Source organism: Dipteris shenzhenensis, chromosome 32 (assembly GCF_047967505.1).
Source record: "Dipteris shenzhenensis isolate YYH24624 ecotype China chromosome 32, Dip_SZ_1.0, whole genome shotgun sequence".
Lineage (NCBI taxonomy): Eukaryota > Viridiplantae > Streptophyta > Polypodiopsida > Gleicheniales > Dipteridaceae > Dipteris > Dipteris shenzhenensis.
Window position 1 is genome coordinate 1691896 of NC_141627.1, and position 24159 is coordinate 1716054.

Sequence of the window (24159 nt, forward strand, 5' to 3'; positions counted from 1 at the left end):
TTGATTGTATTCGCAATTTTTCACAGATTAGAATAGAAATTTTCTAGTGGGTTTTGAGGATCATGTTCTTAGTTTCTTGAATGTATTTAATGAATTTGCAGTCTTATTAGACTCTATGGGCAACAATGACAAAACTACTCCAGTTTGGCTAGCTTGGGCTGATGAGCCTGAATGGGGCACATAGATTTCAGTTTAATTAGATCTCCAAGGGGCAGATTATCAGATACCTTGGTTGTCCTTTGGAGTAGGAGTCTCTCTCAAAACTAAATTTGGTTCGGCCTATCAGAAAATTAAGGATGAATTTGAAAACGGGTAAGATGTCTCTGGTAGGCAAAATTATAGTTGCAAAGCACATGATGGAATCTTTGATGGTCTATGTGTTGTCAATGTTCCCTTTCTCAAATGCGTCCTTGAAAAATATTGATAGTTGCATTTCAAAGTTTGTGTGGGAGTGCAGATGTTAATTGTGATTTATTGGTGATGCCTAAAGAGGTTGGTGGGCTTGGGTTAGTTTGAATGAAATATAAGAATGAGGCCTTGTGTTCAAAAGGGCTACTTAAGTTAGAGAGTGCACATTCATGGGCAATAATTGCCAAGCATATAATTTGTTTGAATGCTCTTAAAGAAGTTGGTTACCCTTGACAAGATGTGTTACTCTCAGAGATGCCAATTAGAGTGCCACGATCGGTTTTGTTGTCAAGGCTAGTGCAAGTGTGGAATTCTAAATCCCAAGGTTGCACTTGGGGTGGACTTATATCACTCCTAGATCTTTGTGGCTCATAGATTGGGCCCTAACAAGTGGTCCTGCATTCATACAAAGCCATTCGAAGTTGACTGCGAGACTATATAGAAAGGGACTGAGAACTTATGGGCAAATCTAGGATCCAAGATAATGCAAATGGCTACACATTGAGGGAATTGTGCAAAGGTTTGGTCTGATAGCCCGTAGAAGTTGATTTGTTGAGACTTGTGTTGAGCAGAATTAAAGATCAGTGGCCTAACAGCCAGCTCTATCAAGAAGATGCGGGATTCAGAGGTATTGTGTGGAGATCTGGTAAAAGCCACTGTCCAAATTAAACTTAAGAGACTTTAAGGAGGCTCACACAGCTCAATACATGGGTTGGTAAGGAAGCAGTGAAGTTTCATGGCCCTTTAGATGGTCTTGCTGTATGGACTTTGAGAGTGAGCATAATTTGAAAGGCAACCCCGTCCTTTAAACTCAATCTCCTACTATGGAGAATCTTAGTGGAGAAACTCCCTGTCAAATCCAAGATTTCAAAATGGAAGATAACTAGACGGCTAAGAAATATGCAAGTCTTTATCAAACTCAAATGGAAGATTGCACTGCTTAAGGATAAATGAGGCATGAATGAAGTGACTCATGATCTATGGCAAGTTGTTAGAGGACTTGTAATTTTGCAAATTTGAAAGTATATAAACGGTGTGGTATTCAGAGGGTTGCAGAGTGGGAGGATTCCGATCGAAGTGTTTATAAAGGAGATTAGGAAAACTATTCAATTTATTGGACATACACAATACTTTTAAAGCCATAAGTCGTATTTGGGACTAAGTGCTCTTGCCTTGTTTGAAGGAAGTCAGCTTTTTCTTTTTATGTAGACATCCACTTTTCCTGACAATACAATTTTGATGTTTTTACCCACCCACACACACACACGCGTGCGCGCATGCTTTTAGAGTTGTAAGTCGTATTTGGGCCTAAGTGCTCTTGCCTTCTTTGAAAAGAAGCCAACTTTTTCTTGTTATGTACATATTTTCTTTTCTTGATAATACAAATTTGATGTTTTTACTCACCAATATATACACACATACTTGGATGCATCCAAGAACATGTGTGTGTGTGTGTGTGTTTTCTCACTAAAATAAAAGTGTATATATATGTATATGTATAAAATCTTGCTAAAGCAACATGTAGAATTTCCAACCATATACTATATAGTTGCTAGTGTTGCATCTTTTGAAGCTGAAGTACCTTGTTCCAAAGTGATTCCATGGGGTCCATTAAATGACAAGGAACTTCCCTTTCCATCCACTAGAACTCCTTCCTCAAGCCCTTTCCTCATTTCACTTCTCTCCACTCCCTCCCTTTTATCTCCTTTTATTTTATCTCCCCTCTTTGATAGCTTTTATTTAAATTTTTGCACAAGCATAAACGAAGTACCTTGTTCCAAAGTGTAAAAAGGCTAGTTAAGGTATAAACGATAAAAGTACAATAATCTGCACCAAATTTTCAAATCAAGGTTGTCTATAGTCCCTCCCAACATTGAAAACTGATCTTCAGATATAAAATGATAAATGTCAATGTTGAGGTCTATTGCGGAAGGACGAGAATACATGCCAAAAGCACCAATGTCTAAAAAATGCAGACTACAACAATGCTTATGCTTAGGAGAAATTACAAAATTTATATACTCCATTGCAAGGAAAGACATTCTATTTTCGTATTGGCATGCGTAAACAAATCACCTTTTTATAGACAAGGACATAATTGAAGGGACACCAATCCAAAACTTATTCATTTAGTTAGCCTAATCTTCAAAAATATACAAACTAAATCTCATGACAATAAAACGAATCACCTTCTCAATCACACTTTTGCAGCAATTTGGCCATGTTTCAACATAAGCATTCATTGTCTTCGCGATGAGTCCATGCTAGAGCTGGAACTCATGTAGACCCAAGGAGAGGCTGATGCCCACAAGAGCAAGTGCCACATCCCTTTTGGAGTTGCCTACCAGAATAAATGAGGTGTTTTCCTTGCATAACTTTCAAGGAAACAAAGAAAATTAAGGATCCTCGAGCTCATGAAAGCCCTGAGAGGTGTAGTTCAAAACCCATCATTGTCTAGCAACTCGACATGGACAAATGATGAAAGACATGATTAAAGATCTAACAGAGACTTGCTCTTGAGAAGCGAAATAGCGATGGGACTAGAACCCAAAGGCAGGCTTCTGATCAAAGCAATCCTCAATTCCTCAAAGATTGCCAAAATCAAATCTGTGTAATTGGAGAACAGTGTGACACCGACACCCCCATTGCAACGTGGGACAGGAACAACGTATTTCGAGTTTGTGGTTTTAGGGGTCAAGATTAGAATGAGGTTCTACAATAGACTGAAAAATTTGGGATTATACGAATTGAACTTTTCTTCTCTACAGTGTGACAACAGAGGGAGGTACATCCTTCCGAGGTCCCGCAACAGAATGATATACGTAAAGGCTTTCTATGTATGTAGTATCCCTACCCCTTTTCTGACTTATTTCCACATTAAGCCGAGGTTTTTGGTTTGCTAGCCAGGTGCAACCGGAGATGGTGACATTGCAGTTTGACATCCATAGCGACCTCATTGACTCATATCGATTGTGACCAGAGAGAAGCGCCATGTCTCCAAATGGGCTGTCCCTTATTTCCAGCTTCCTGAGGTTTGTGCATCCTCGAAGCACATGCTGCATCCCTAAATCACTTTCCCCAGCAAAGGCAACAGAGAGTCTTTCCAAGTTTTTGCCATAAGCTCCAATGTATTCAAATGCCTTATCAGTGAGCCACCCAGATACTGACAAACGCCGCAAAGCCTTGCAATGCCTTACAATAGCTCCAAAGCCTTCATCCATGGGTGCATTCGTTGTGTGATCTGGCCTGGCAGGCTCCATTATACAAAGGCGAAAGCTCACCAGAGCAGGGCACTTTTTGGCCATTAATTCCACAGCTGAATTTGTCATTTGGTTACAGAAGTACAGGATGGAGCTGAGGTTTGGGCAGCCTTCAGAAATGGAAACAAGACCTTCCTCAGAGACGCCTTGACCTTGCCCATCTCTGTTGGCTGGGTATACACGAAAATCAGTAAGCTCCTTGCATGATGACGCAACTGCTTGCAAACCCTTATCTTCAACTGTGTCCATAAGCTGCAGTGAGAAAACGAGTAGAATTTCAAGCCAGACATCAAGCAAAACAATAACGAAGATCCATACATTTGTGCAGTAAAACACAAAAATGTTCAACATTTAGCAGTTGGGCAGACATTATGGGAAGGCCTACAATGAAGTTGTTTGCAGCAAAATTTAAAACAAATGTTCATCGTTTAAGACTTAACCAGGGACTGTTGGAAGGCTCACAATGCAATAGGAAGCCTCACAAACATGACATAGAGCAATAAAGTGATCACTCAGAGCCACATATACTCGAAGAATGTTCAAGAAGCAGCACTATGGCTAGACCAAAGAGAGCACTATGGCTTGAGAGTTATGGCTCTGACATTAGGTTAAGAGACTGTACGTATATGTGAGTGGGAAGGAGAAGGGACAAAAGCGGAATCGTCACCAAAGTCAACAAATGAGGAATCCCTATGAATATACAGTTACTAAACCCTGTTAGGAGTCGTTTACGCTCTTCACATCACCTGTACACCTGAAGGACTAAGGCTTTTTACCACTCTTTGCTTGCGATTGCCAAGATGCACTTAGTGCAGTTAAATCTTCAATAGCAGAGCCATCTCTCTCTCTCTCTCTCTCTCTCTCTCTCTCAGTCTCATAGACCCATCCGTCTTCTGAAGACTTTAATAAACTTTCTTTCTCTCTCTCTCTCTCTCTCTCTCTCTCTCTGTGTGGCTGGAAAAAGGGCATCATAACAATGAAGGGGAGAGACCCCATATGGATGGAGGAAATTGAGGGACTGGAAAAGTGTCTCAGAGGACACAGGAGAGATCACCCACATGGAGACACAACTTATGTAGATGCTTTGGACTGCAGATATGTAAAGGTAACCCACCTTTTCAAAGACACAGGATGTTACACATGCGAAAGCCCCCAAAGGTCAAGCGAGATACATAACATAATCAGTAGCCCAGATTCAAGATCGATACTGGAATACCTTGTTCCTGCAGAAAAATAAAACTTCTGCAACAAGTGGTATGGCCAAGAATGCAGAACAGCATATAATACAGCAGACACAGCCGAAAAATAATATAAAGCTAGAGCATACACACGGTAGTAAGGGGCAAAAAAAGAGGATTCCTCCAGACAGGCAGCTTGAACACTCCGAGGAGCTTAAAAAGAAGCCCCGAATTTTTTCTAGAGGTTACATACTCTATGAAGGCACAAATAATACCATGATCACAGAAGACGATGTGAGGAGAGGGCTGAAAAAGCTAGCAAAAGGGAAGCACACAAGGACTAGTGGCTAAGATGCTGAAATGGAGAGGGGACAAGAGGAAATACTCATCACGCTCATGAATAAAGCTCTAGAGGAGAGCTTCCCTCCAGAATGGCAACTCGACAGGGCTGTCCTGCTCCACAAAGGAGGGACAGCAAGATGGATAAAAACTATAAAATACTTCCAGGAGCTTAAACAGAAGCCCCAAAAACTTTCTAGAAGCTACATGAGGGAAGATGTCAGGAGGGGAGAGCATCCTGGGAAGATATGCTACAGTTTGTCAAAGAACTCTATGAACGAGACAAGAGAAGAGAAGGGCACTCATGCATGCTCCATTCAATGCCACAAATAATACCATCACAAAGATGATATGTCACATGCACCCCTCCACTAGGGAGCATTGTGACACGCAGTCTGACCCATTTGTCGTACACCGTCTCACCGTTGTGAGCCCTAGTCTAGGGACAAGTCAGGTACGAGCTATGGGGGTCCATTTGCAGTTCCCAAAAGTCACAAGCCACGGCAAAGCAGTTCAGGTCGCCAGGGCAAAGCATTGCGAGGTATCCACCTAGCAACAAGTTCAAAAGAGGGGAATGTCGCATGCACAAGGGTCAAAGCCCTTGTAGCAGTGACACTTGCCTAGACACCCAGCAGCACTGTTTGGAACCAACTGGGTGGGCCAGAACCAGCCCTTGAAGGATGGTCTGGTGGGGTCGGCTGTTCGACCACATGGTCGGCCAGGTCGGCCTAGCCAAGTTAGTCGAATCAACCAACCTGGTTGGCCAAGTCGGCCAGGGGCCAGTCCTATATAAAGGCAGTCCAGCCTCAATTTGGGGCATTCAGTCAGCCAGCTTTCAGCGGTATATCTCCCTCTCCCACAGTCGCAGTTAGGGGAGCTTTCATGCGCAATTTTGTATGCCCGTTCGGCAAGCATGTACAACCGTAGTCAAGGCATTTATGCCATCAGTATACATAAAGCAGTGTACTGTAGTTAGGTAGATCTCTTGTATCTCTCATGCGTGAGTTCTCCTTGTATGTTCATGTATTTTCTGCACAGCTAGTCCCCGCATGTTACATGATGTGAGGAGAGGGCTGAAAAAGCTTGTAAAAGGGAAGGCCTTTGACACACAAGGACTAGTGACTGAGATGCCGAAATGGAGAGGGGACAAGACAAAGGAAATACCCACACACTCATGAATAAAGCTCTAGAGGAGAGCTTCCCTCTAGAATGACAACTCAACAGGGCAGCAAGATGGAGAAAAAGTACAAAACAATTATGATAAGCAGCCTAATGGACAAATTGTACACCATTATTGAGTGGAAAATCAGTAGAGAAAGGGAATCAGGGCACCATCCCAAGCAAGGTTTTCCCCAAGCACTCAACATTGGTTCACTTGGTTCGGTTTGTATCCAGCTTGACTACTGCGAGTGTATGGTTGTGTTAAGATCTGGAAAGGGCACACAATCAAGCGCCATGGAAGGGTCAAGAATGTGAAGATTGTGGGAGAGAGGGAAGGAGTCTCACTTGCGGCTTTCTCACATGCACAATGGGGGAATACACACAAAGGTGGAGGCTGAAAACAGTTTTCCTCTTCTTAGTTGTAAAAGCCAAAAGAACTCTAGTACAAAGAAAATAGAAGAACCCTATATGTGGGTCTCAAACCAAACTCAACTAACTAAGGTGGCATACTAACTGAGCCACAAACTAGAGTAGATAAGGATAGCTGTCATCCAGCTATTATTCGTGGGCGGTGTACCAACCGCATCTCCAGCTAACAGGTCGGTGACATAAATGCACAACAGTCACCTTGGCATATCGCGAGTGGAGCTCGATATCTCAACACTCCCCCTCGAGCTCGATCCCGATTCCTGCACACCAAGCAGGTCTCTGAACTTGCGCAGCTTCTCTGCGCCCAATGCTTTTGTGAAGATGTCAGCTACCTGATCCTCTGTGCTGACATAAACTAGATCAATGAGACCTAGTAAAACCTTCTCCCGCACATAGTGATAATGCACCTCAATATGCTTTGTTCTGGCATGAAAGACTGGGTTCTTTGCCAAATGTATACTACTCATGTTGTCACAATAAATGACAACTGGCCCATCTGTAGACTGATGCATATCATAGAGTAGCTTATGCAACCAAGCTACCTCACATGCAGCCATTGCTGCACCCCTGTACTCAGCCTCTGTGCTCGACAAGGCAACTGTAGGCTGTTTCTTGCTGCTCCAAGTGACTGCAGCACTCCCAAAAGAGAACACATATCCACTGGTAGATCGTCTATCAGAAATGCTACCAGCCCAATCAGCATCAGTGTATCCATGCAACTGTATCTGAACCCCAGCCTCATAAAATAGTCCATACTGCAATGTGGACTTCACATACCTGAGTATGCGTCTAGCCGCATCCAAATGCGGTTTCCTTGAAGCCTGCATAAACTGACTTACCAACCCAACATCATAGCTCAAATTTGGCCTGGTAATAGTCATGTAAATCAAACTTCCTACTATGCGTCTGTACATAGTAGGGTCTTCCAGAAGCTCACCTGCATCTGTGCTCAGCTTCACATTCTGCTCCAAAGGAACTGAAATAGGCTTACAGCCTGTCATCCCATATTTGGACAGCATGTCCAATCCATACTGCCTCTGCAAGAGCTGTATCCCACTTGGTGATCTAATCACCTCAATGCCCAAGAAATAACGCAGCTCTCCCAAATCCTTCATCTCAAACTTCTGCCTCAATAGCATTTTCACATGAAGGATATCTTCATCACTATCACCTGTGATGATCAAATCATCAACATAAATGACCAGCAGCATAATTCCTTTCTCTGTTTTTCTCACATAGAGTGAGAAATCTGCCTTGGAAATCTGAAAGCCAATAGTGACAAGATACTGTCCTATCTTGTCAGACCATGCTCTAGGTGCTTGCTTCAAGCCATACAAGGCTTTCTTCAACCTGCAAACAAACTCAGGATGAATAGCATGAACATAACTTGCTGGCTGCTCCATAAAGACCTCTTCTTGCAAATCATCATGCAAGAAGGCATTCTTTACATCCATCTGATGTAAAGACCATCCCTTTGATGCAGCCATAGCAATGGCTGCTCTTACGGTTGCCATCCTTGCAACCGGGCTGAAAGTTTCTTCATAATCAATGCCATATGTCTGTGCATACCCCTTGACAACTAATCTTGCCTTGTATCTATTCACAGAACCATCTGCATTGTGCTTGATCTTGTAAACCCACTTACAGCCAATTGCATTCTTGCCTTTAGGCAAAGGCACCAATTCCCATGTAGCATTAGCATCCAAGGCATCCATGGCTTTCTCCCATTTTTCATTTCCCATGGCTTGCTCAAAAGAAGTGGGTTCTGGTTCCTGTATCACTTTGACGATATAGGCATAGTGAATGGCTGTAAATCCATCATATTTCAGCCTATCCACAGGATACCTAACCCTGGTAGACCTGCGCAAAATAGGCTCACTTCCAGGTGCTCTCAAAACATCCCTGGTCTTCCTTACTCCAGGTGTAACAACAGAAGGAATACCCAACTCATCATCAATGCTCTGTTCTGAGCCACTGGATTCACCATCCACATAAGAGTGACCTGCATTCACATCAAACATGGGCTGATCTACCTTCTCTTTTCCTTTTCGTGATACCTGCGTACCACTATCTGCATTGCTTTGAGGGAATTCTCCTGATCTCAATCTGCCTGTCCATGGCGAAGTATGTGAACCACTGGTAGAGGACACTCCAGGTCCACTGATATTTTGTGATTGTTGCTGTGCATTCTGTGCAGCATTACCATTTTGTGCATCTACATCAATCATCACATTTACTGGTTTATACCAGCTGCTCATCTCATCAAAAACAACATCTCTGCTCACTGTGAACTTACGTGTAGAAGGGTTATAGCATCTATACCCTTTCTGCTGCAGAGAATAACCAATAAAGACGCACTTCTCAGCTTTTGGATCCAACTTGGACCTCAACACATCTGGCACATGGACATAAGCAATGCAACAAAAAATCTTCAAATGAGAAATATCTGGTTTCCTACCAGTATATACATCTCCTCTGGCGTCATGCCATGTATTGCTGCAGTGGGAGTCCTGTTCATTATATAGACTGCTGTAGCAACTGCTTCAGCCCAATAATAATCTGGTAGATCTTTTTCATTTAGCATAGCCCGAGACACCTCTCCAATATGCCTGTTTTTTCTTTCTGCAATTCCATTTTGCTGTGGGGTATGACTGCATGAATATTGCTGCTTTATACCATGCTCCTGCAAGAACCTTGCAAACTCATTTGAGAGGTACTCTCCCCCTCCATCTGACCTTAGGCATTTTATTTACAGGCCTGTTTCTTTTTCAACCATAGCTTTGAAAGCTTTGAAGTGCCCAAACACTTCACTTTTCTTTTTCATAAAATACACCCACAGTTTTCTGCTGAAGTCATCAATAAATGTGACAAAATAGTGACAGCCTCCAATAGATGCAGCTTTTGTAGTCCACACATCAGAGTGGATTAATTCCAATGGTTTTTTACTCTCTTGAACATGCCTAGGAAAAGGTTTCCTTGCCTGTTTCCCAAATTGACAGGCTTCACAAATCTTGTGCATTTCTGCAACCTTGAATTTTGGCAATCCTGCAACAATATTTTGGGCGTGCATTGATTTAAGTCGCTGTATATTAACATGACCAATGCGTTTGTGCCAGATACGAATATCTGCAACTACACCGGTCCCATGTGCAAACATTGCTGCACTCAATTCAGGCATGTCTGCATCCAACGTAAACATCATGCCCTTCTTCTTTCCTTTTGTTATCAAGCGACCATTATTTTTGATATCCTCAACAAAGCATCCATGAGGATTAAATCTGACCTGCAAGCCCTGCTCAACCATCTGACCAACAGAAACCAGGTTCTTGGTGATGTTCGGGACATGAAATACATCAGACAAGTATTTCTTTTTCCCATCCTGCATAGACAAAGGAATTTTACCAATCTGCATAATAGGATGTGCAGTATCATCACCAGTCTCCACAAATCCTGGTTTTTCCATTTTTCTTGCATCCTCCATCCATTCAACGTGACCTGTCATGTGGTTTGACGCACCCGAGTCAACATACCACACATCATTGCTTTCTTCTGCACTTGTTACAGAATTTGTGATATGCTGCACCATAAACAAATACTCATTTCTGTCATCACCCTGTCTACTAGAGGATGCATAATTGCCTTGCTGCAATTTTCCATTCATAATGTCATTCTGCTTTTTATAGCAGTCCTTAGCCATATGACCCATTTTGCCACAATAGTAGCATTCAATATTGTTGTTTACATTTTGCCTCTCTGCCATCCACCACGGCCTCTTTGGCTCCCCCTGCCTCTAGAGTTCCCACGTCCTCCTGCATAGGACTGGTTTTCTTGCGTTTGCTGCATATTCTGATTTCTACCACGGCCTGCAGATCGGCCTCCTCTACCTCTGCCTCTACCTCTGCCAGCATTTGAGTAGAAGACAGTTTCTTTTGAAGTTCCTGCTGAAGAAGATGCACCCCCATTTCTCTGCTCTTCAGAAATTAGAAGAGCAATCAACTCCTCAAAATCAGGAAAGTTTTCACGGACGGCAATGGATGTCCGGAACTGTGCATAATCCTTTCCTAGACCATTTAAGGTCACAGAAACCAAATCGTCATCATCCACTGGCGACCCAATGGAAGCAAGTGCATCTGCAATTTTCTTCACTTTCATGTGGTAGTCATTTATGCTCAAATTTTCTCTCTGCACATTGTGCAACTCCTGTTTGAGTTGCATTTTCCTGGCTTGCGTATTTGTGCTATACATTTTTGCCAAAGTATCCCATGCCTCCTTTGGCGTATTTGCATCCTGAATATGCACAATCATGGAGTTCGAAATACTGATAGACAGCCAGTACATAACTTTCCTGGCTCTCTCATGCCATCCTTTGAATGCCTGCATTTCCTGTAGACTAGGAACATTAGGAAGAACAGGTTCTTCTTCATTTCCTATAATGAATTTCCAATAGCCTTTTCCCATCAAGAAATTCGTCATTCTAAACTTCCATGCCTAGAAGTTGTTCTTGTCAAGCTTTTCAGTGACAATCTGTGAAAGAGAATCAGATGCCATTACAGAACACTGCAAAATATTCTGTCACTGCAAAAAACACAGCTTTTTGCCTCACACGGGCAGATCTGCAAAACTGACGAAAGTGGTATTTCACCACACAGTCACTTCCTAGTGACGATTTTGCATCAACAGGCAACAGGCATGAATCTGTAACTCCCAATATCTCTGCACACAGGCATACGATGCAATTTCTGCGGCACCTTTCCACCAACTAGCCGCGCAGTGGTCGCACAGCAAAAAACAGGGACTTTTTCTGAGTGCTTGCGAAGAACTTCCGCCTTCAAAACGGCCCCGAAACGGCCCCACTCCCGCAGCATATACTGCGCTCTCGCCACACCGCGAAGGGCATCTCAATCTGAAACAGTGCACTCTTGCACTTCTGACTGTGCTACCTGCAGAGATTTGCTCCCAAACTCGAAATAGGAAAGCAACACTGGTCCTCTTACCAGGACACCACGAACTTGGCTTGCTTTCTTGAGCTCCTTACCACGAACAAGGCTCTGATACCATGTGAAGATTGTGGGAGAGAGAGAAGGAGTCTCACTTGCGGCTTTCTCACATGCACAATGGGGGAATACACACAAAGGTGGAGGCTGAAAACAGTTTTCCTCTTCTTAGTTGTAAAAGCCAAAAGAACTCTAGTACAAAGAAAATAGAAGAACCCTATATGTGGGTCTCAAACCAAACTCAACTAACTAAGGTGGCATACTAACTGAGCCACAAACTAGAGTAGATAAGGATAGCTGTCATCCAGCTATTATTCGTGGGCGGTGTACCAACCGCATCTCCAGCTAACAGGTCGGTGACATAAATGCACAACAGTCACCCTGGCATATCGCGAGTGGAGCTCGATATCTCAACAAAGAAAAGATTTCAACTTCGAAGACTTTGAAGAGGAGAAAGACTACCAACAAGATACGCTTCCGCCAAATGCTCAAGAAGTGATGGCGAACCTTCTAGAGTAGAATCGGGTCCTCCTGCAACAACTCGAAGAACATTTATCCTAGCTAGAAGAAAGCAGAAGACAGTTGGACCAGACAAAACAACGTCTGGATGAAAAAGAAGCAAAAAAGGCGCTGGACGAAAGAGGAATCACAGATTTCGAAAAACTACTCTTGTTGATGCATGAGAAATGCAAAAATGAGGAGGCACTGCGACGCGTAGAGCTCACCCAGACAGAGAGGCAACAAAAGCTAGGCCAAGAGGCGATGCTTCTCCAACACAAACAGATGTTAGCCGCAATGTAGGCAAATTCGAGTGCAGCAGCCGTCTCCACCACACCTTCGCCATCAACAAACGTAACACCACTCACTCGGTCCACTCTAAATTTTGCTAAGTATGATGGTAAGTGTGACCATTCATCAATTTTACAATGTATTCATCAGTTTGTAGCTCAGTTTTCGTTAGCACAGATTCAAGATGAGCAAGATAAAGTCCACCTTGCAACCCCTCATCTTATAGGTGAGGCGGAGACTTGGTGGCAGCATTGGGCTAGTAAGCATACTGATCCAAAAATGTTGAAGACGAATTTCGTTTGGGCAACGTTTGTGGCCGACCTCAAAGCTCGTTTCCTCCCACCCCAATATATGCTTAACCTCGAGGATGAGTTCGCTCGTCTCTCCCAGAATGGTTTGCCTGTGTTGACATACAATAACAAGGTCATCACGCTGGCGCAATAGTTGGGCGTGATGAAGAGCACCAAAATGAATCAATTCCTTAGAGGATTGGACATGGACATACGATTTACCATTCGGAACTTCGACCCGCTGGATTACGAGCGGGCGCTGATTCTCGCACAGAATCAAGACATGATGCTGAACGGGGGAAAGCCCAAGCACGTCCAGAAAGATTCCAAAGCCCCGCAGCAGTTGAACAACACAGCGGGTAAGGATCAGAAGAAGGACAATCAGTTCCAAAAGAAAGACGGCTAGACTTCTGGTCAAAGGAGTCCAAGCCAAAGATGACTCCGGATGAGAAGGCTAAAGCGGGTATTATGGGAGGCTACCTTCCACTTTAACAAGCAGAAGCGGTATCACCAAGAACATCGCTGCTTTCATTGCCAACACATCGCTGGGCATGACAAGAAGGATTGTCCGAAGTGGCTTGCCGAAAAGGTTGCGAAAGCACCTACTTCGTCTGTCGCCAATATATTGGCTCTTCCAGCCTCACCTCCATCCTTAGCTACGAATGCCGTCTTCCTTGCTTTGAACGCCATTTCCACAGTGGTCTTTCAATGTAAGATGGGCGATTTCTCATATCAAAAGAAGGCGCTCATTGGAGCGTACGGCACAGCTAGCGAGCATCAGTTTATTGACTTGTTCGATATGGGGAGTTCAGAAGATGCCATCTCCCCTCAGCTTGACGAGACAGTGGAGTCCACCTCGGTGCCTCACGCTTGCAGTGGATGGGTTTACACTTGCGCACACACATCATGCATAAGGCCATCCATTTTACTTTTTCAGTTCAAAAGATCATGTTTACGCGAGATTTTATATTGGCTCCTTTGATGGGGTGCGACATGATCCTCGAGATTCTTATCTTTTCCACGATAGCCGAGCAGCATATGAAGGATGTGCGATGTGCCCTACAGTTATTACGTGATAACCAGCTATATCTCAACGCAAAGAAAAGTGAATTCGGATTGCTGAAAATTCAATATTTTGGCTACATCATTAGTGCTCAAGGGATTCGAGGGACCTTGAGAAGATCCAAGCTATCACAAGTTGGGTTGTCCCCACGACGGCCCAGGAGATCCGATCCTTTGTGGGTTTGTGTCAAGCATACAGCTCACACATGGAGGGTTTCTCAACATCCACAACCCCTCTTACAAATTTACTCAAGGGGATAAAGACATGCAGATAAAAAGTTCAAGTCACAAGTAAAGCTTTGCAGGCCTTCCACGACTTGCAACGGTTGGCCACGACAGCACCAGTTATGAAGATCGCCTCTTGGGATGATCCATTTCTAGTAATCACAGACGCTAACAATGTCGCCATAGGGGCAGTTTTACATAGCAAGAGGATAGGCCCGTGGCATACTACAACAGAAAGCTTAACGATGCCGAAAAGAACTATTCAGTGTATGATAGAGAGCTCCTCGGTGTCATCCAGACATTAAAACATTGGAAGCTATTCTTATACGGACGGACTTTCACAGTGAAGACAGATCACCAAGCCCTTAAGTGGGCTTCAGACAATGCCTAGTATGCAATGGAGTGATCGACAACAGCGGAGCCAGATATTCTAGCAGTTTGGGGGAATGATTGAGTACGTTCCCGACAAGAATAACCCCGTTGCACATGCTCTCAGTCAGAAAGGTTCCATCCAGACCATTGAGCAGGCCACTATGCTCGAAATCAGAGGAAAGGATCTTGATAGCTTAAAGGCACAGTCCACGGAGTCAGCAGAGTTTGGCACACAGTTCCAGTTAGCCACAACGCAGTTCCAGTTAGCCAAGACAGATCACCAAGCCCTTAAGTGGAATGCCTAGTACGCAATGGAGCGATTGGCAACAACGGAGCCAGATATTCCAGCAATTTCGAAAAATGATTGAGTACGTTCCCAACAAGAATAACCCCGTTGTAGATGCTCTCAGTCAGAAAGGTTTCATCCAGACCATTGAGCAAGCCAATGTGCTCGGAATCGCAGGAAAGGATCTTGATAGCATGAAGACACAGTACGCGGAGTCAGCAGAGTTTGACACGCAATTCCAGTTAGCCATGACGCTTGCTCCAGGCCCTTACTCATTAGAGGACGGTTGGCTTTTCTATAAGAAAAGATTATGTGTACTCAAAGACAAACAGCAGTTGCTTCTTCATGATGCCCATGACACCCTTACCGGTGGCCACAGAGGTATCAACGAGACTTTGGAGAAGTTAGAGCACTATTTCTATTGGCCAAAGATGTGGAAGGACGTATACGGCTATGTGCAGAATTGTCAAATATGCCAAAAGGTCAAGGCTTCCCACAAGAAAGCGATAGGCTTACTTATGCCATTGCCAATCCTCGACGGTCCTTTTCACGACAGAGGTATGGATTTTGTGGAGCCACTTCCACCATCCACAGGTACGCATAATACTCAATGTCTTACTATTGTTTGTCACTTTAGTAAATATTGTATGCTTATTCCCTGCAAACAAACGGCCAGCGTTGAAGATGTAGCTCGTTTGTTTATAAGTATTGGTATCCCATTGGAGGGTTGCCAAAGACCATCACATCCGACAGGGACTCAAAGTTTACGTCTAACTTTTGGCCAGCCTTGTTTGATAATTTTGGTACTAAGCTGCACATGTTCAACATTTCCATCTGCAATTGAACGGCGAGACGGAAAAGTATAATGGTATGGCATTTGATATTTTGAAATCATATTGTCATGATGCCCAGGGAAAGTGGGAGCAATTTCTTCTGCTTGTGCATGCCATTTTGAACGATACCTATTCTTTGAGTATTGGTCGCACACCTTATGAAGCGGCGTTTGGACGACGGTTTACCTCACTCCTCACCTAGATGGTGTCTCCATCTCTTGAAGCGAACAAAACCACCGAATCGATGGCAGCGATTACGAAGTCCGTGAAAAGCCGCTTTGCCAAAGCTCAAGCATCGTATACGCGCCAGGCTAACAAATCTAGACGAGATGTCCAGTATAAAGAGAGTCAATGGGTGTATTTACGCATTATCAAGCAAAGATTGAAGCAGGTGCGCAAGTGATGCCCTAAGCTGTCCTTCAGGAGCTTCGGACCATTTCCTATTATTCAAAAGATCAACGATGTCTCAATGAAGTTACGCCTACCAAACAGTTGGACTACGCACAACGTGTTCCATGTAGCTTGGTTGAAGCCATATTTTGTACCTCCTCTTTCGAAGATTTTCGACGTGCAACAACCTGAAGTTCTAAATAAAGCCGAAGTTTTGTAGTCAGAACAGATCCTTCTTCATAAATTCAAGCATGGGTCAAGACGCAGGATCCGTGAGTTTTACACCAAGTTCCGTGATTGAGATACCCATGAAGTAGTGGGGTTGGACGAAGATTTTTTCTAGGACTTTCTCCAGATATTGGTGGACTACTAGGAAGCAATGAACCTACCACCAAGTTAAGGAGGGAATGTCACATGCACCCCTGCACTTGGGTGCAAAGTGACACACTGGCTACATCGACAAGTGCATTATAGTTCCCAGATAGGAAATTTTGTCGTCTACTGTGACCCCTTTGTGAGCCCTTGTCCAGGACAGCCAGGCACAAGCTATGTAGGTCAGTCTCTCAGCCTTAGGTCAAGTCAGTAATTCAGTTCTTGTTCACTAGTACCCACTCGAGAACAGTAGGTTAAATGTTTCCATCTTATAGGTTAGGTCTTAGCCTAGGTTAGGAGCCCCTTTAGGGCCCCCAAAGGCTGGACAGGTAAGCAGAGAAGACAGCCTGCAAAGGCTGCCCAAAAACTACCCTAGCAAATGAGCCAAGGAGGGCTTTTATAGGCTGGTTGTAGGCCAACCAATCTGTAAAACAGAACGACTCAGTTGGCTGTTTACAGACTGGGTTGGCTCAGTTCCAGCCCTATAAAAGGGCCCCTGGGCTGCCCTCTTTCCTCATTCAGTGCTCCTGCCTTCAGCTCTCCTACAGCTCCACTTCAGCCTCCTTGTGCAGCCCCTCAGATCTGGCCCTGCTCTAGCCTCAATCCCTTGGCCATCAGTTCAGCCTGATCTGAAGGTGTCCACGTAGCACGACAGTCGAAGGTTTGGACCAAACGGACAAAGGTTTGGGCACTGTTTCCTCAGCTTTCTCAGCTTTCTTTTACAGGCTACACAGCCTACTTCTTAGCTCTATTTTCTGTGTCATATCTCAGCTCTCTCTCTCAATATCTATTACTCTCAGCTTTCACTCTCTCACTCACGCAGTAACCCTGCATTCCGGTAGACAGCACAAGCCTCTCCCTTGCCTTGCAGAAGCATCCTACATCGTCAGTGTGGACAGCATCAAGGTCTCGGTATTGGTCGGCGTTGCCACTCAGGTCTTTGGGTTTGCTATATGTGTGCACAGTAAGCTCTTCACAAGCGCATTCCGTGCTCTCTCAAAGAGTGTTCTTTGTATTTCTCAGTTCTCCCAAGTATAAAGCAAATTCTCCCCTGATTGGGGGAGGGGGCCCTCAGTGGGTACAGGGACCGAATCGATTGTTGACTCTATTCTCTCTCTACCCTCATCTCCTGTCTCTCTCTATGGTAAACAATGCTCATTCCTCGCTAAAGCTTTAAAGAAGGTCTTGCTTTGCAAACTACATTGTGACATGCTCGGACACCAGCTCCACATCCTCACTCCTTCAACACCCCATTCCACCTTTGCTCGATTTTCTAAGGGTGGGGCTCCATTTGCCTCTGGCATCCCCCAAAAGCGAGTTTTGTCAAGGAGCAACCCAAGCCTAATGAGTACCCTGATATACATGCATTACCCACAGGAGATCCAACCATATTGTAAGACATCTTGCACCACTAACCCAACATATCCACATATGCTCTTATTGCACAACAGATCCAACAACTACAAAAGAGTATCATTGCCAACCTTTCATAGGTATGGAAATTCCAAAGTTTCAGGGCCAATTTAGTATGTGATGACTATACACAGCATCGGAACACTTGAGAAGACAGAAATCCCTCAACAATGAAATCCATGTTTTATTATTACGTTCCTATTATAATATTATCTCCTTCAAGCTTCAAAATCTAAGAGTTGAGATCAAATCTCCGGAAGCAAAACCCTTGGCCACAAAATCTTGACCGTTGGCTTGCAGTTGTGTGCTTATTCTATGACACAATTCACCTTCCTGAAAGCAAAAAGATTGCAAGTGCCTATACGTTCCAAGCAACCGTATGGATAACACAATTTCATAGTATGTCATCACTATGATCTCTTTCCTACGTCATCACTATGATCTCTTTCCTACCCTTTAGATCATCAATGATGTTAAACTACTAGGATTCCTTACATTGGTATCAGAGCCTCTAATTATAGAAAAGAAGCCCTACTAGCTTGCACTTGATATCAACCTTACACTCAGGCATCCACACTTAGATATTAAAAGAGATGGAGAGAACGCATGATAATTTTCTTGCTCATGATCTGACAATGGCCTCTCCATTTCCTCATGTCTCGAATGACACGTTAGAAGGACGTGACAGAGATGGAGAAAATGCATGTCAAAATCTTCACTATCGCCTCATGATGTGATCTAGATGAAGGGACATGTGAGCAGCCCAAAGAACACCCACCTCTTCACCAAAGAACAAAATGCCTCACCTTTGGTAGAGCCCAAATGGTTACCTTCTAGGCTAGCAACACTCGCAACAATCAGCTGGGCTGGTTTGGTAAAAAATCCACATGAGAGTTCAACCATCTGGTATCTATCGAAGGACGGCCCTAGGTTCCCTTGCTTGGTCAGTTCATATAAAGGGTACAAGCCTCCAATCTAGCAAGGGTTGTCACCAGGGAGAGACGAAGCTTTTTCATAGCTAAAGACTAGATGAAGGGGTCATTAAAGAATGAGGAAGCAAAGGTTGACTCAAAGCACATCGTGACTCAAAGGAGATTTCTCCCAAAATGTCTTAGTACACATGCACTCCCACTTGCTCTCCAAGGAAATGATTTGCTAATAGCGCACTTGCAGACAGAAATAGGAGGGCTCCAGAAGTTCAGCAAAGGCACTGAGGAGACAACAAAGGTGCAACAGCAAGGTCCACAGGATCATCCAGCATAATCCAGCCTCGAGGTGTGAATCCAGTAATTGCTTGAGTGTTTCATAATGGCCAAGGGCTTTCTCTTCTGCTAATACCTTGATTCACCTTGCTTAGGGCAGAAAGAGTGCTGACAGAGAGTTTTGATACTACTCCCCAAGCGACTGAAGACCTCTGTTGAGCGCACAGCAGACTGGGTAATAGTGTGTGGCCTCAGTTCCAGCACTAGTAGGCAGCATGTGGTGTTGTTTGTAAGCAGAGTTATTGCATTTGATGGCCATATACATCCTGAATTCCAGCCTCCAGGTCCGGATGTTTTTTCTCAGCTTTGCAAACTTCTATCATACTAGGGTATGTGAGTTCTCCCAGATTAAAGCTCCTACTACTGAACTTCTGAAAGCACACGACATTCCAATGGCTGCCACAAATACAGTACAGTTTCTGGCAATTAAAGTAAGCAATCACTATGACTTTAGATGTAGCTCCAAATTTTCCATTTGAGATCATGACCAATCCTTTCAACATTGCTACTTGCTACTAGAGTCATCGTAATGCAACAAGGCAGAGCTATTGTATTTGATGGCCATATACAATCTGAATTCCAGTCTAGATGTCCCAGAGGGGCATGCCACAATCCATGACTTGTTCCTTTTCTAAATATAAAAAATTATGGAAGGTTGGACAGATGCTAAATCTCCATCTCTGCTAATTCCCAATCGTTTTTACCAAAAAAAAAAAGGCAATACATTCAAACAGTTTTAGAAAGATGCTATTTCTCTATCTATGCCAAGTTTGGACCAACTAAAAGAGATGCAGTGAGTCGAGTACTCTTGTTGACAATAATTCAATATCAATGAGCAGGTTTCAACTCTAAAACTACTTTTTCGCAAGGTGAGCAGAAGAAATCCACAAGGTGTCCTCTTGGACAACAAATTGTGCAAGCTAAGAGAAATGTAGAGATCCAATGGAAAAAATTTCCCATCGCCTCTCCATGTGAAGAGACTTTATACTGCAATTAGAGCTAAAAATTGGATGTTCTTTGATTTTTGCATCTAGAACGAGCTCATCAATAATCGTGCCTAAATCGCACGTTGGGGTAATAATGGCAATATAAAAAAGGGCATTAAGAGGAATGTCAAGAACCCACCTTCCTCAAGGGTCGCTAGAATTCAGACATATATAGGCCAAAACAGTACCGCGGTGATTTATTTTAGACCTTTGCTTTTAGCTGAAGTCTGCTAGAACAATACTCACTTAAAGATCCGTCTTTTCGACCTACATTGCCCTTGAGAGTGACCGAAGAATTCTATTCGCACAGGTTTTGTGACTTCAGTCACATTTATAACATCACTTGCTTGATTCTCTTCTAGACCCACACTTCTTCGCTTCGTCAGCGTGATTATCACGAATTTCCAATCTCTCTCCCTCTCTCTCTCTCTCTCTCTCTCTCGCTCTCTCTCTCTCTCTCGGCCACACTGAATGGCAGACGAGATGCGTACGATGTTCGTTCCGGTATCCAGAGGCTAATGCATACAAACTAAGTTCCTTGGGTTAAAATGAGATGACCGCTTGCGCACAAGACAACCGTATGAAAGGAGAGGAAAGTACACACCCATAGTCGGCGTAGTCTCTCACACTGACTGACAATATCGGCCAACTCCACATCACTTATAGGAGCGTAGCTTAAATTTAGGGACAGCAAATTCCGGCAAACTGGATAGATGATTGACAGATGGGCAGGTGCAACGTTCCAAAATCCCGACAAGGACTGCAGCTGGGTGCAGCCACTGAAAGCACTGCGGATGTTTGCTTGATCCTCTACGGGCACAGCTGGAGAGAATGAGCCGGTGCCAAGCTCAATGAGCTGAGGAGCCTTTGAGAGTAATCGCTGCAGCTGACCCAATGACACTGACCTGTTCAATTTGAGACTTCGAAGAGCAACACACCGTGTCACGAGTCCTTCAAGGATCTGAAAATCCACATCAGGGTCAAGGTCTTCGAAGTTCAGGGACACCAGGGAATTGCATGTGCCAGGAAAAGCATTCAACCAGGATCCTGACATGTGAGTCATTGTGTTCTCCGTAAGAACCAGCTGTGTTAATTGCCTGCACAAAGTCCCAAGAGAGCAAGTCTGTCAATTCCCTGAAGAAAACCAAAATGCTATCAGCAGTCTTCTCGATCAAAAACCGATTAGTTTTCAGGCAAGCCAAGACATAAAGCCTTAAAGACCTCTTTAAACTGAGGAGTTATCAAATAGAGCGCAAAGACGATTGCGGGAAATCGGAAACCTCTTTGAGTAATGTGACATTCAGTTTGAAAGCAAACATTCTTACGGGGAGTCAAATTTGAGTAGGAAAACGCACGAAGTCTGCATCAATACGTTACCAAGCGAGAATCGAACATAAGGTTAAAGCAATGCCTCAAAAGACGTCTTTCCGACACCGGCAATATTGTTATACACACAACCACAAGACCACAGAGCCAGCCCAGAAGCGCCAAACTTGGAATGTCGAAGGAATGCAAAGCGTTAGGCATTAGATAGCCTCTGCTACTATCGATATTCTTAAGGATGCAAACACAAATACAACAAAAACGAAAAGGAGATCCTTGTGCGAAACAGGCACAACAGATATCCGACCAAAGTTGGGAACAAACTGCGTCCGCCCCGACAGAGCGTTTTCCAACAAAACACAATACCAAAGCCACCCATTAGATCCAGAGAAGCGACGATTCACAAACTTGGAATTGCTGGAGAGCGCGGCGAGGCCGTCAGTGCTGAAACCATCGCAGCTCGTGAGCACTAGGACCTTGAAACACGGAAAAGAGGCCGCAATCAATTCCAAGCTTTCGTCCGAAACGGTCATCCGCTTCAACCGTAGCTCTTCTAGGAAAGGATAGGATTTCGAAAATGTCACGAGCCAAGGATGAACATATGCTCCCCAATTCCGCGGAACAAGATCAAAGTCGGCGAACCTAGGTTTCCCTTTCAAAGTCACAGACTTTATCCTTGGAAAACGCTCAGCCGTCCGTTCGGGCGACACTGCGTAGCAATTTCCGATGAAGACATGCTCTCTGCCAGAAGCTTCGAGTCTGTTCCACGCCTTGCACACAAGGGACACGGAGTTTCTGTCTTTGTGCGTTGTGACAAATCTCAAGACATGCTCCCACAAATCGTCAGTCAAAGGCAACGGCACGGGCATCTCCTCCCCTGCGGAACGCTTGAGCTTGCTAGTTGGAGTGAGATCCAGCTTGACGTCGAGCTGCGCCTCTTGACGGTCTTCAAACCCGTGTCTCATGTAAGGTGAGCCTCGTTGAGATCCGCTAGGGAAGTAAGGATAAAACCCAGGAAGGGCTGCGTCGGAAACGAATGAGGACGTAGCAGAATGACGAAGCGCTTCCGTTACACTCGTTCTTCTACGCAGTAAGGAATCGGTGCATCGTGCAAGCGTAGAATGCAATTCGGGGACTCTTATCGAGTTCCATCTGCGGTCGAAGAGTCCTCATTGGAAGCTGGCACGCGAGGAGCTGCGGTGAGTCCGCCCACTGTAGCCTACAATGCACTCAACAGTTGCGCGTTGCAATAGAAACAGTTCCATAAATCGAACAGTGCAGCCCACGAGCTGGCATTCAGAGGAATGCGGCGAGAGCGAGTCTCATCTGCAGCCCGCTGGGCATCTTCAATACACACTACCAAGCGGAGGCAGACTCGAGGAGGAGAACGGTCAAGGCTGGGTGCCGTGGCTGTATTCGACTTCAGTACCTACTACCTAGTACTTAGATTGCTCAAACCGCACTCACAGTCACACACACGAACGAAGAACAAGGACGAGCAGGAGAAGTGAGTAGGGAAGGAGTAATTGCAGCACTTCAGAGCTGCTGGGAAAGCTACTGAGAAAGCTAGGGAGAAAGTTATCAGAGAGAGAGAGAGAGAGAGAGAGAGAGAGAGAGAGAGAGAGCCACAGAGATAGGACTCATAGGACTGATAGGAGGGAGGCTAAAAGGCGGGAGAAAGAGAATGGAGGCATCAGCGAGTCTCTTTCTTTCATATCAGAATTGATCAGAAAGAGAGGCACGCCGCACACACAACAGGACTTCAGGAGAGCCTGGGAGACTCTGATTACGACAAATACCAATACAACTTATATGCTATCACAGACACTGGCACGGAGAGAGAGAGAGAGAGAGAGAGAGACTGGTGGCACAGACAACGGCTGGACTCTGACGGATGGAGATGAGAGCAGCAGCCATTAAGAGTTTGCAGCAAGAGGGGGAGGACTGAGGGTACTGCAGGGGAGGAGGAGGAGGAGGAGATGTGACAAAATTGAATGAGCAACAAGGAACAGGAACGGAAGGGGGAGTCCTTTGGGATGAGTTGATGGGAGAAGCGAATTGAATTGGGAGGTGATCAGGTGGTCTCAATCAGGAACTTAGAAGAAGACGGTGTTGAGCTCCCCGGACAGTCTACGGAAAACCCACTTAGATATTCATTAGCTGCAACAACACATGCAGGCAGCAGCAGCAGTGTACATATCTCTCTCTCTCTGTCTTCTTGCTGCCCATTTCGAGACTTATTATGAAGTTTGAACTCTCTACCCTGAGCTCTCTGTCTTTAAGCCTTCTCAACGTACTTTCTCCAGCCCTGTCCTTTCCATCTACGCTTTCATTCAGTCTGCCTTCTTTCTCTTTCTTTCTTTCTCTTCACGAGAATCAAGTCCCTCCTCTAAATTTAATAACTCGCCGACGCTCTGGGCAGTGCGCTTCCAGCTACTTTGCCCGCAGCCCAATGTGTGTTTTTGTGTGTGTGAGACAATGTGTGTGTTTTTTGTTTGAGTTGTATAACTTGTACATAAGGAGTTTGGCTGTTTTGCTGCTGTGAGAATCCGAGAAATCAACTTGTAATTGTTTCTGAGACGTGGTTTTAGGGATCATCTCTAGAGTCTAGATCTGATTGTTGTAGTTGACGCTGGACGCAAATGGATCCACTGTCGAGGGAAAGAAGAAAACCCAAAACTAGCACTGTTGTGTTTAAGATTGAGCTCATCAGCTCATGATGATTATTTGATTTATCATTATGCAAACATACAAGCGAGCTAGCTGTATCTGTTTTTGCGGGTTGCA

The 24159-nt window shown here is 44.4% G+C and overlaps 1 protein-coding gene across 1 annotated transcript; it reads right to left on the bottom strand.

The window, feature by feature from the left end:
• Window positions 1-2601: 2601 nt before the first annotated feature.
• LOC147880164 (protein AUXIN SIGNALING F-BOX 3-like) lies at window positions 2602-23113 on the bottom strand. The gene is made up of 3 exons (XM_087371141.1): window positions 21781-23113; window positions 20654-21146; window positions 2602-3920 (listed from the first exon to the last, which is right to left on the bottom strand). The coding sequence occupies exons 1-3, from the start codon at window positions 22335-22337 to the stop codon at window positions 3171-3173; spliced, it is 1800 nt and encodes a 599-aa protein (XP_087227267.1). The 5' UTR covers window positions 22338-23113; the 3' UTR covers window positions 2602-3170.
• Window positions 23114-24159: the final 1046 nt, after the last annotated feature.

What these genes read in the sequence shown, in the direction of transcription:
- LOC147880164 (XM_087371141.1), bottom strand. Translation starts at nt 22,337, where the DNA reads ATGAGACACGGGTTTGAAGACCGTCAAGAGGCGCAGCTCGACGTCAAG. An exon ending in GCGCTCTCCAGCAATTCCAA is followed by an intron (nt 21,147 to 21,780) that starts GTTTGTGAATCG and finishes GACTTTGTGCAG; the next exon opens with GCAATTAACACAGCTGGTTC. An exon ending in AGAGACTACGCCGACTATGG is followed by an intron (nt 3,921 to 20,653) that starts GTGTGTACTTTC and finishes TTCTCACTGCAG; the next exon opens with CTTATGGACACAGTTGAAGA.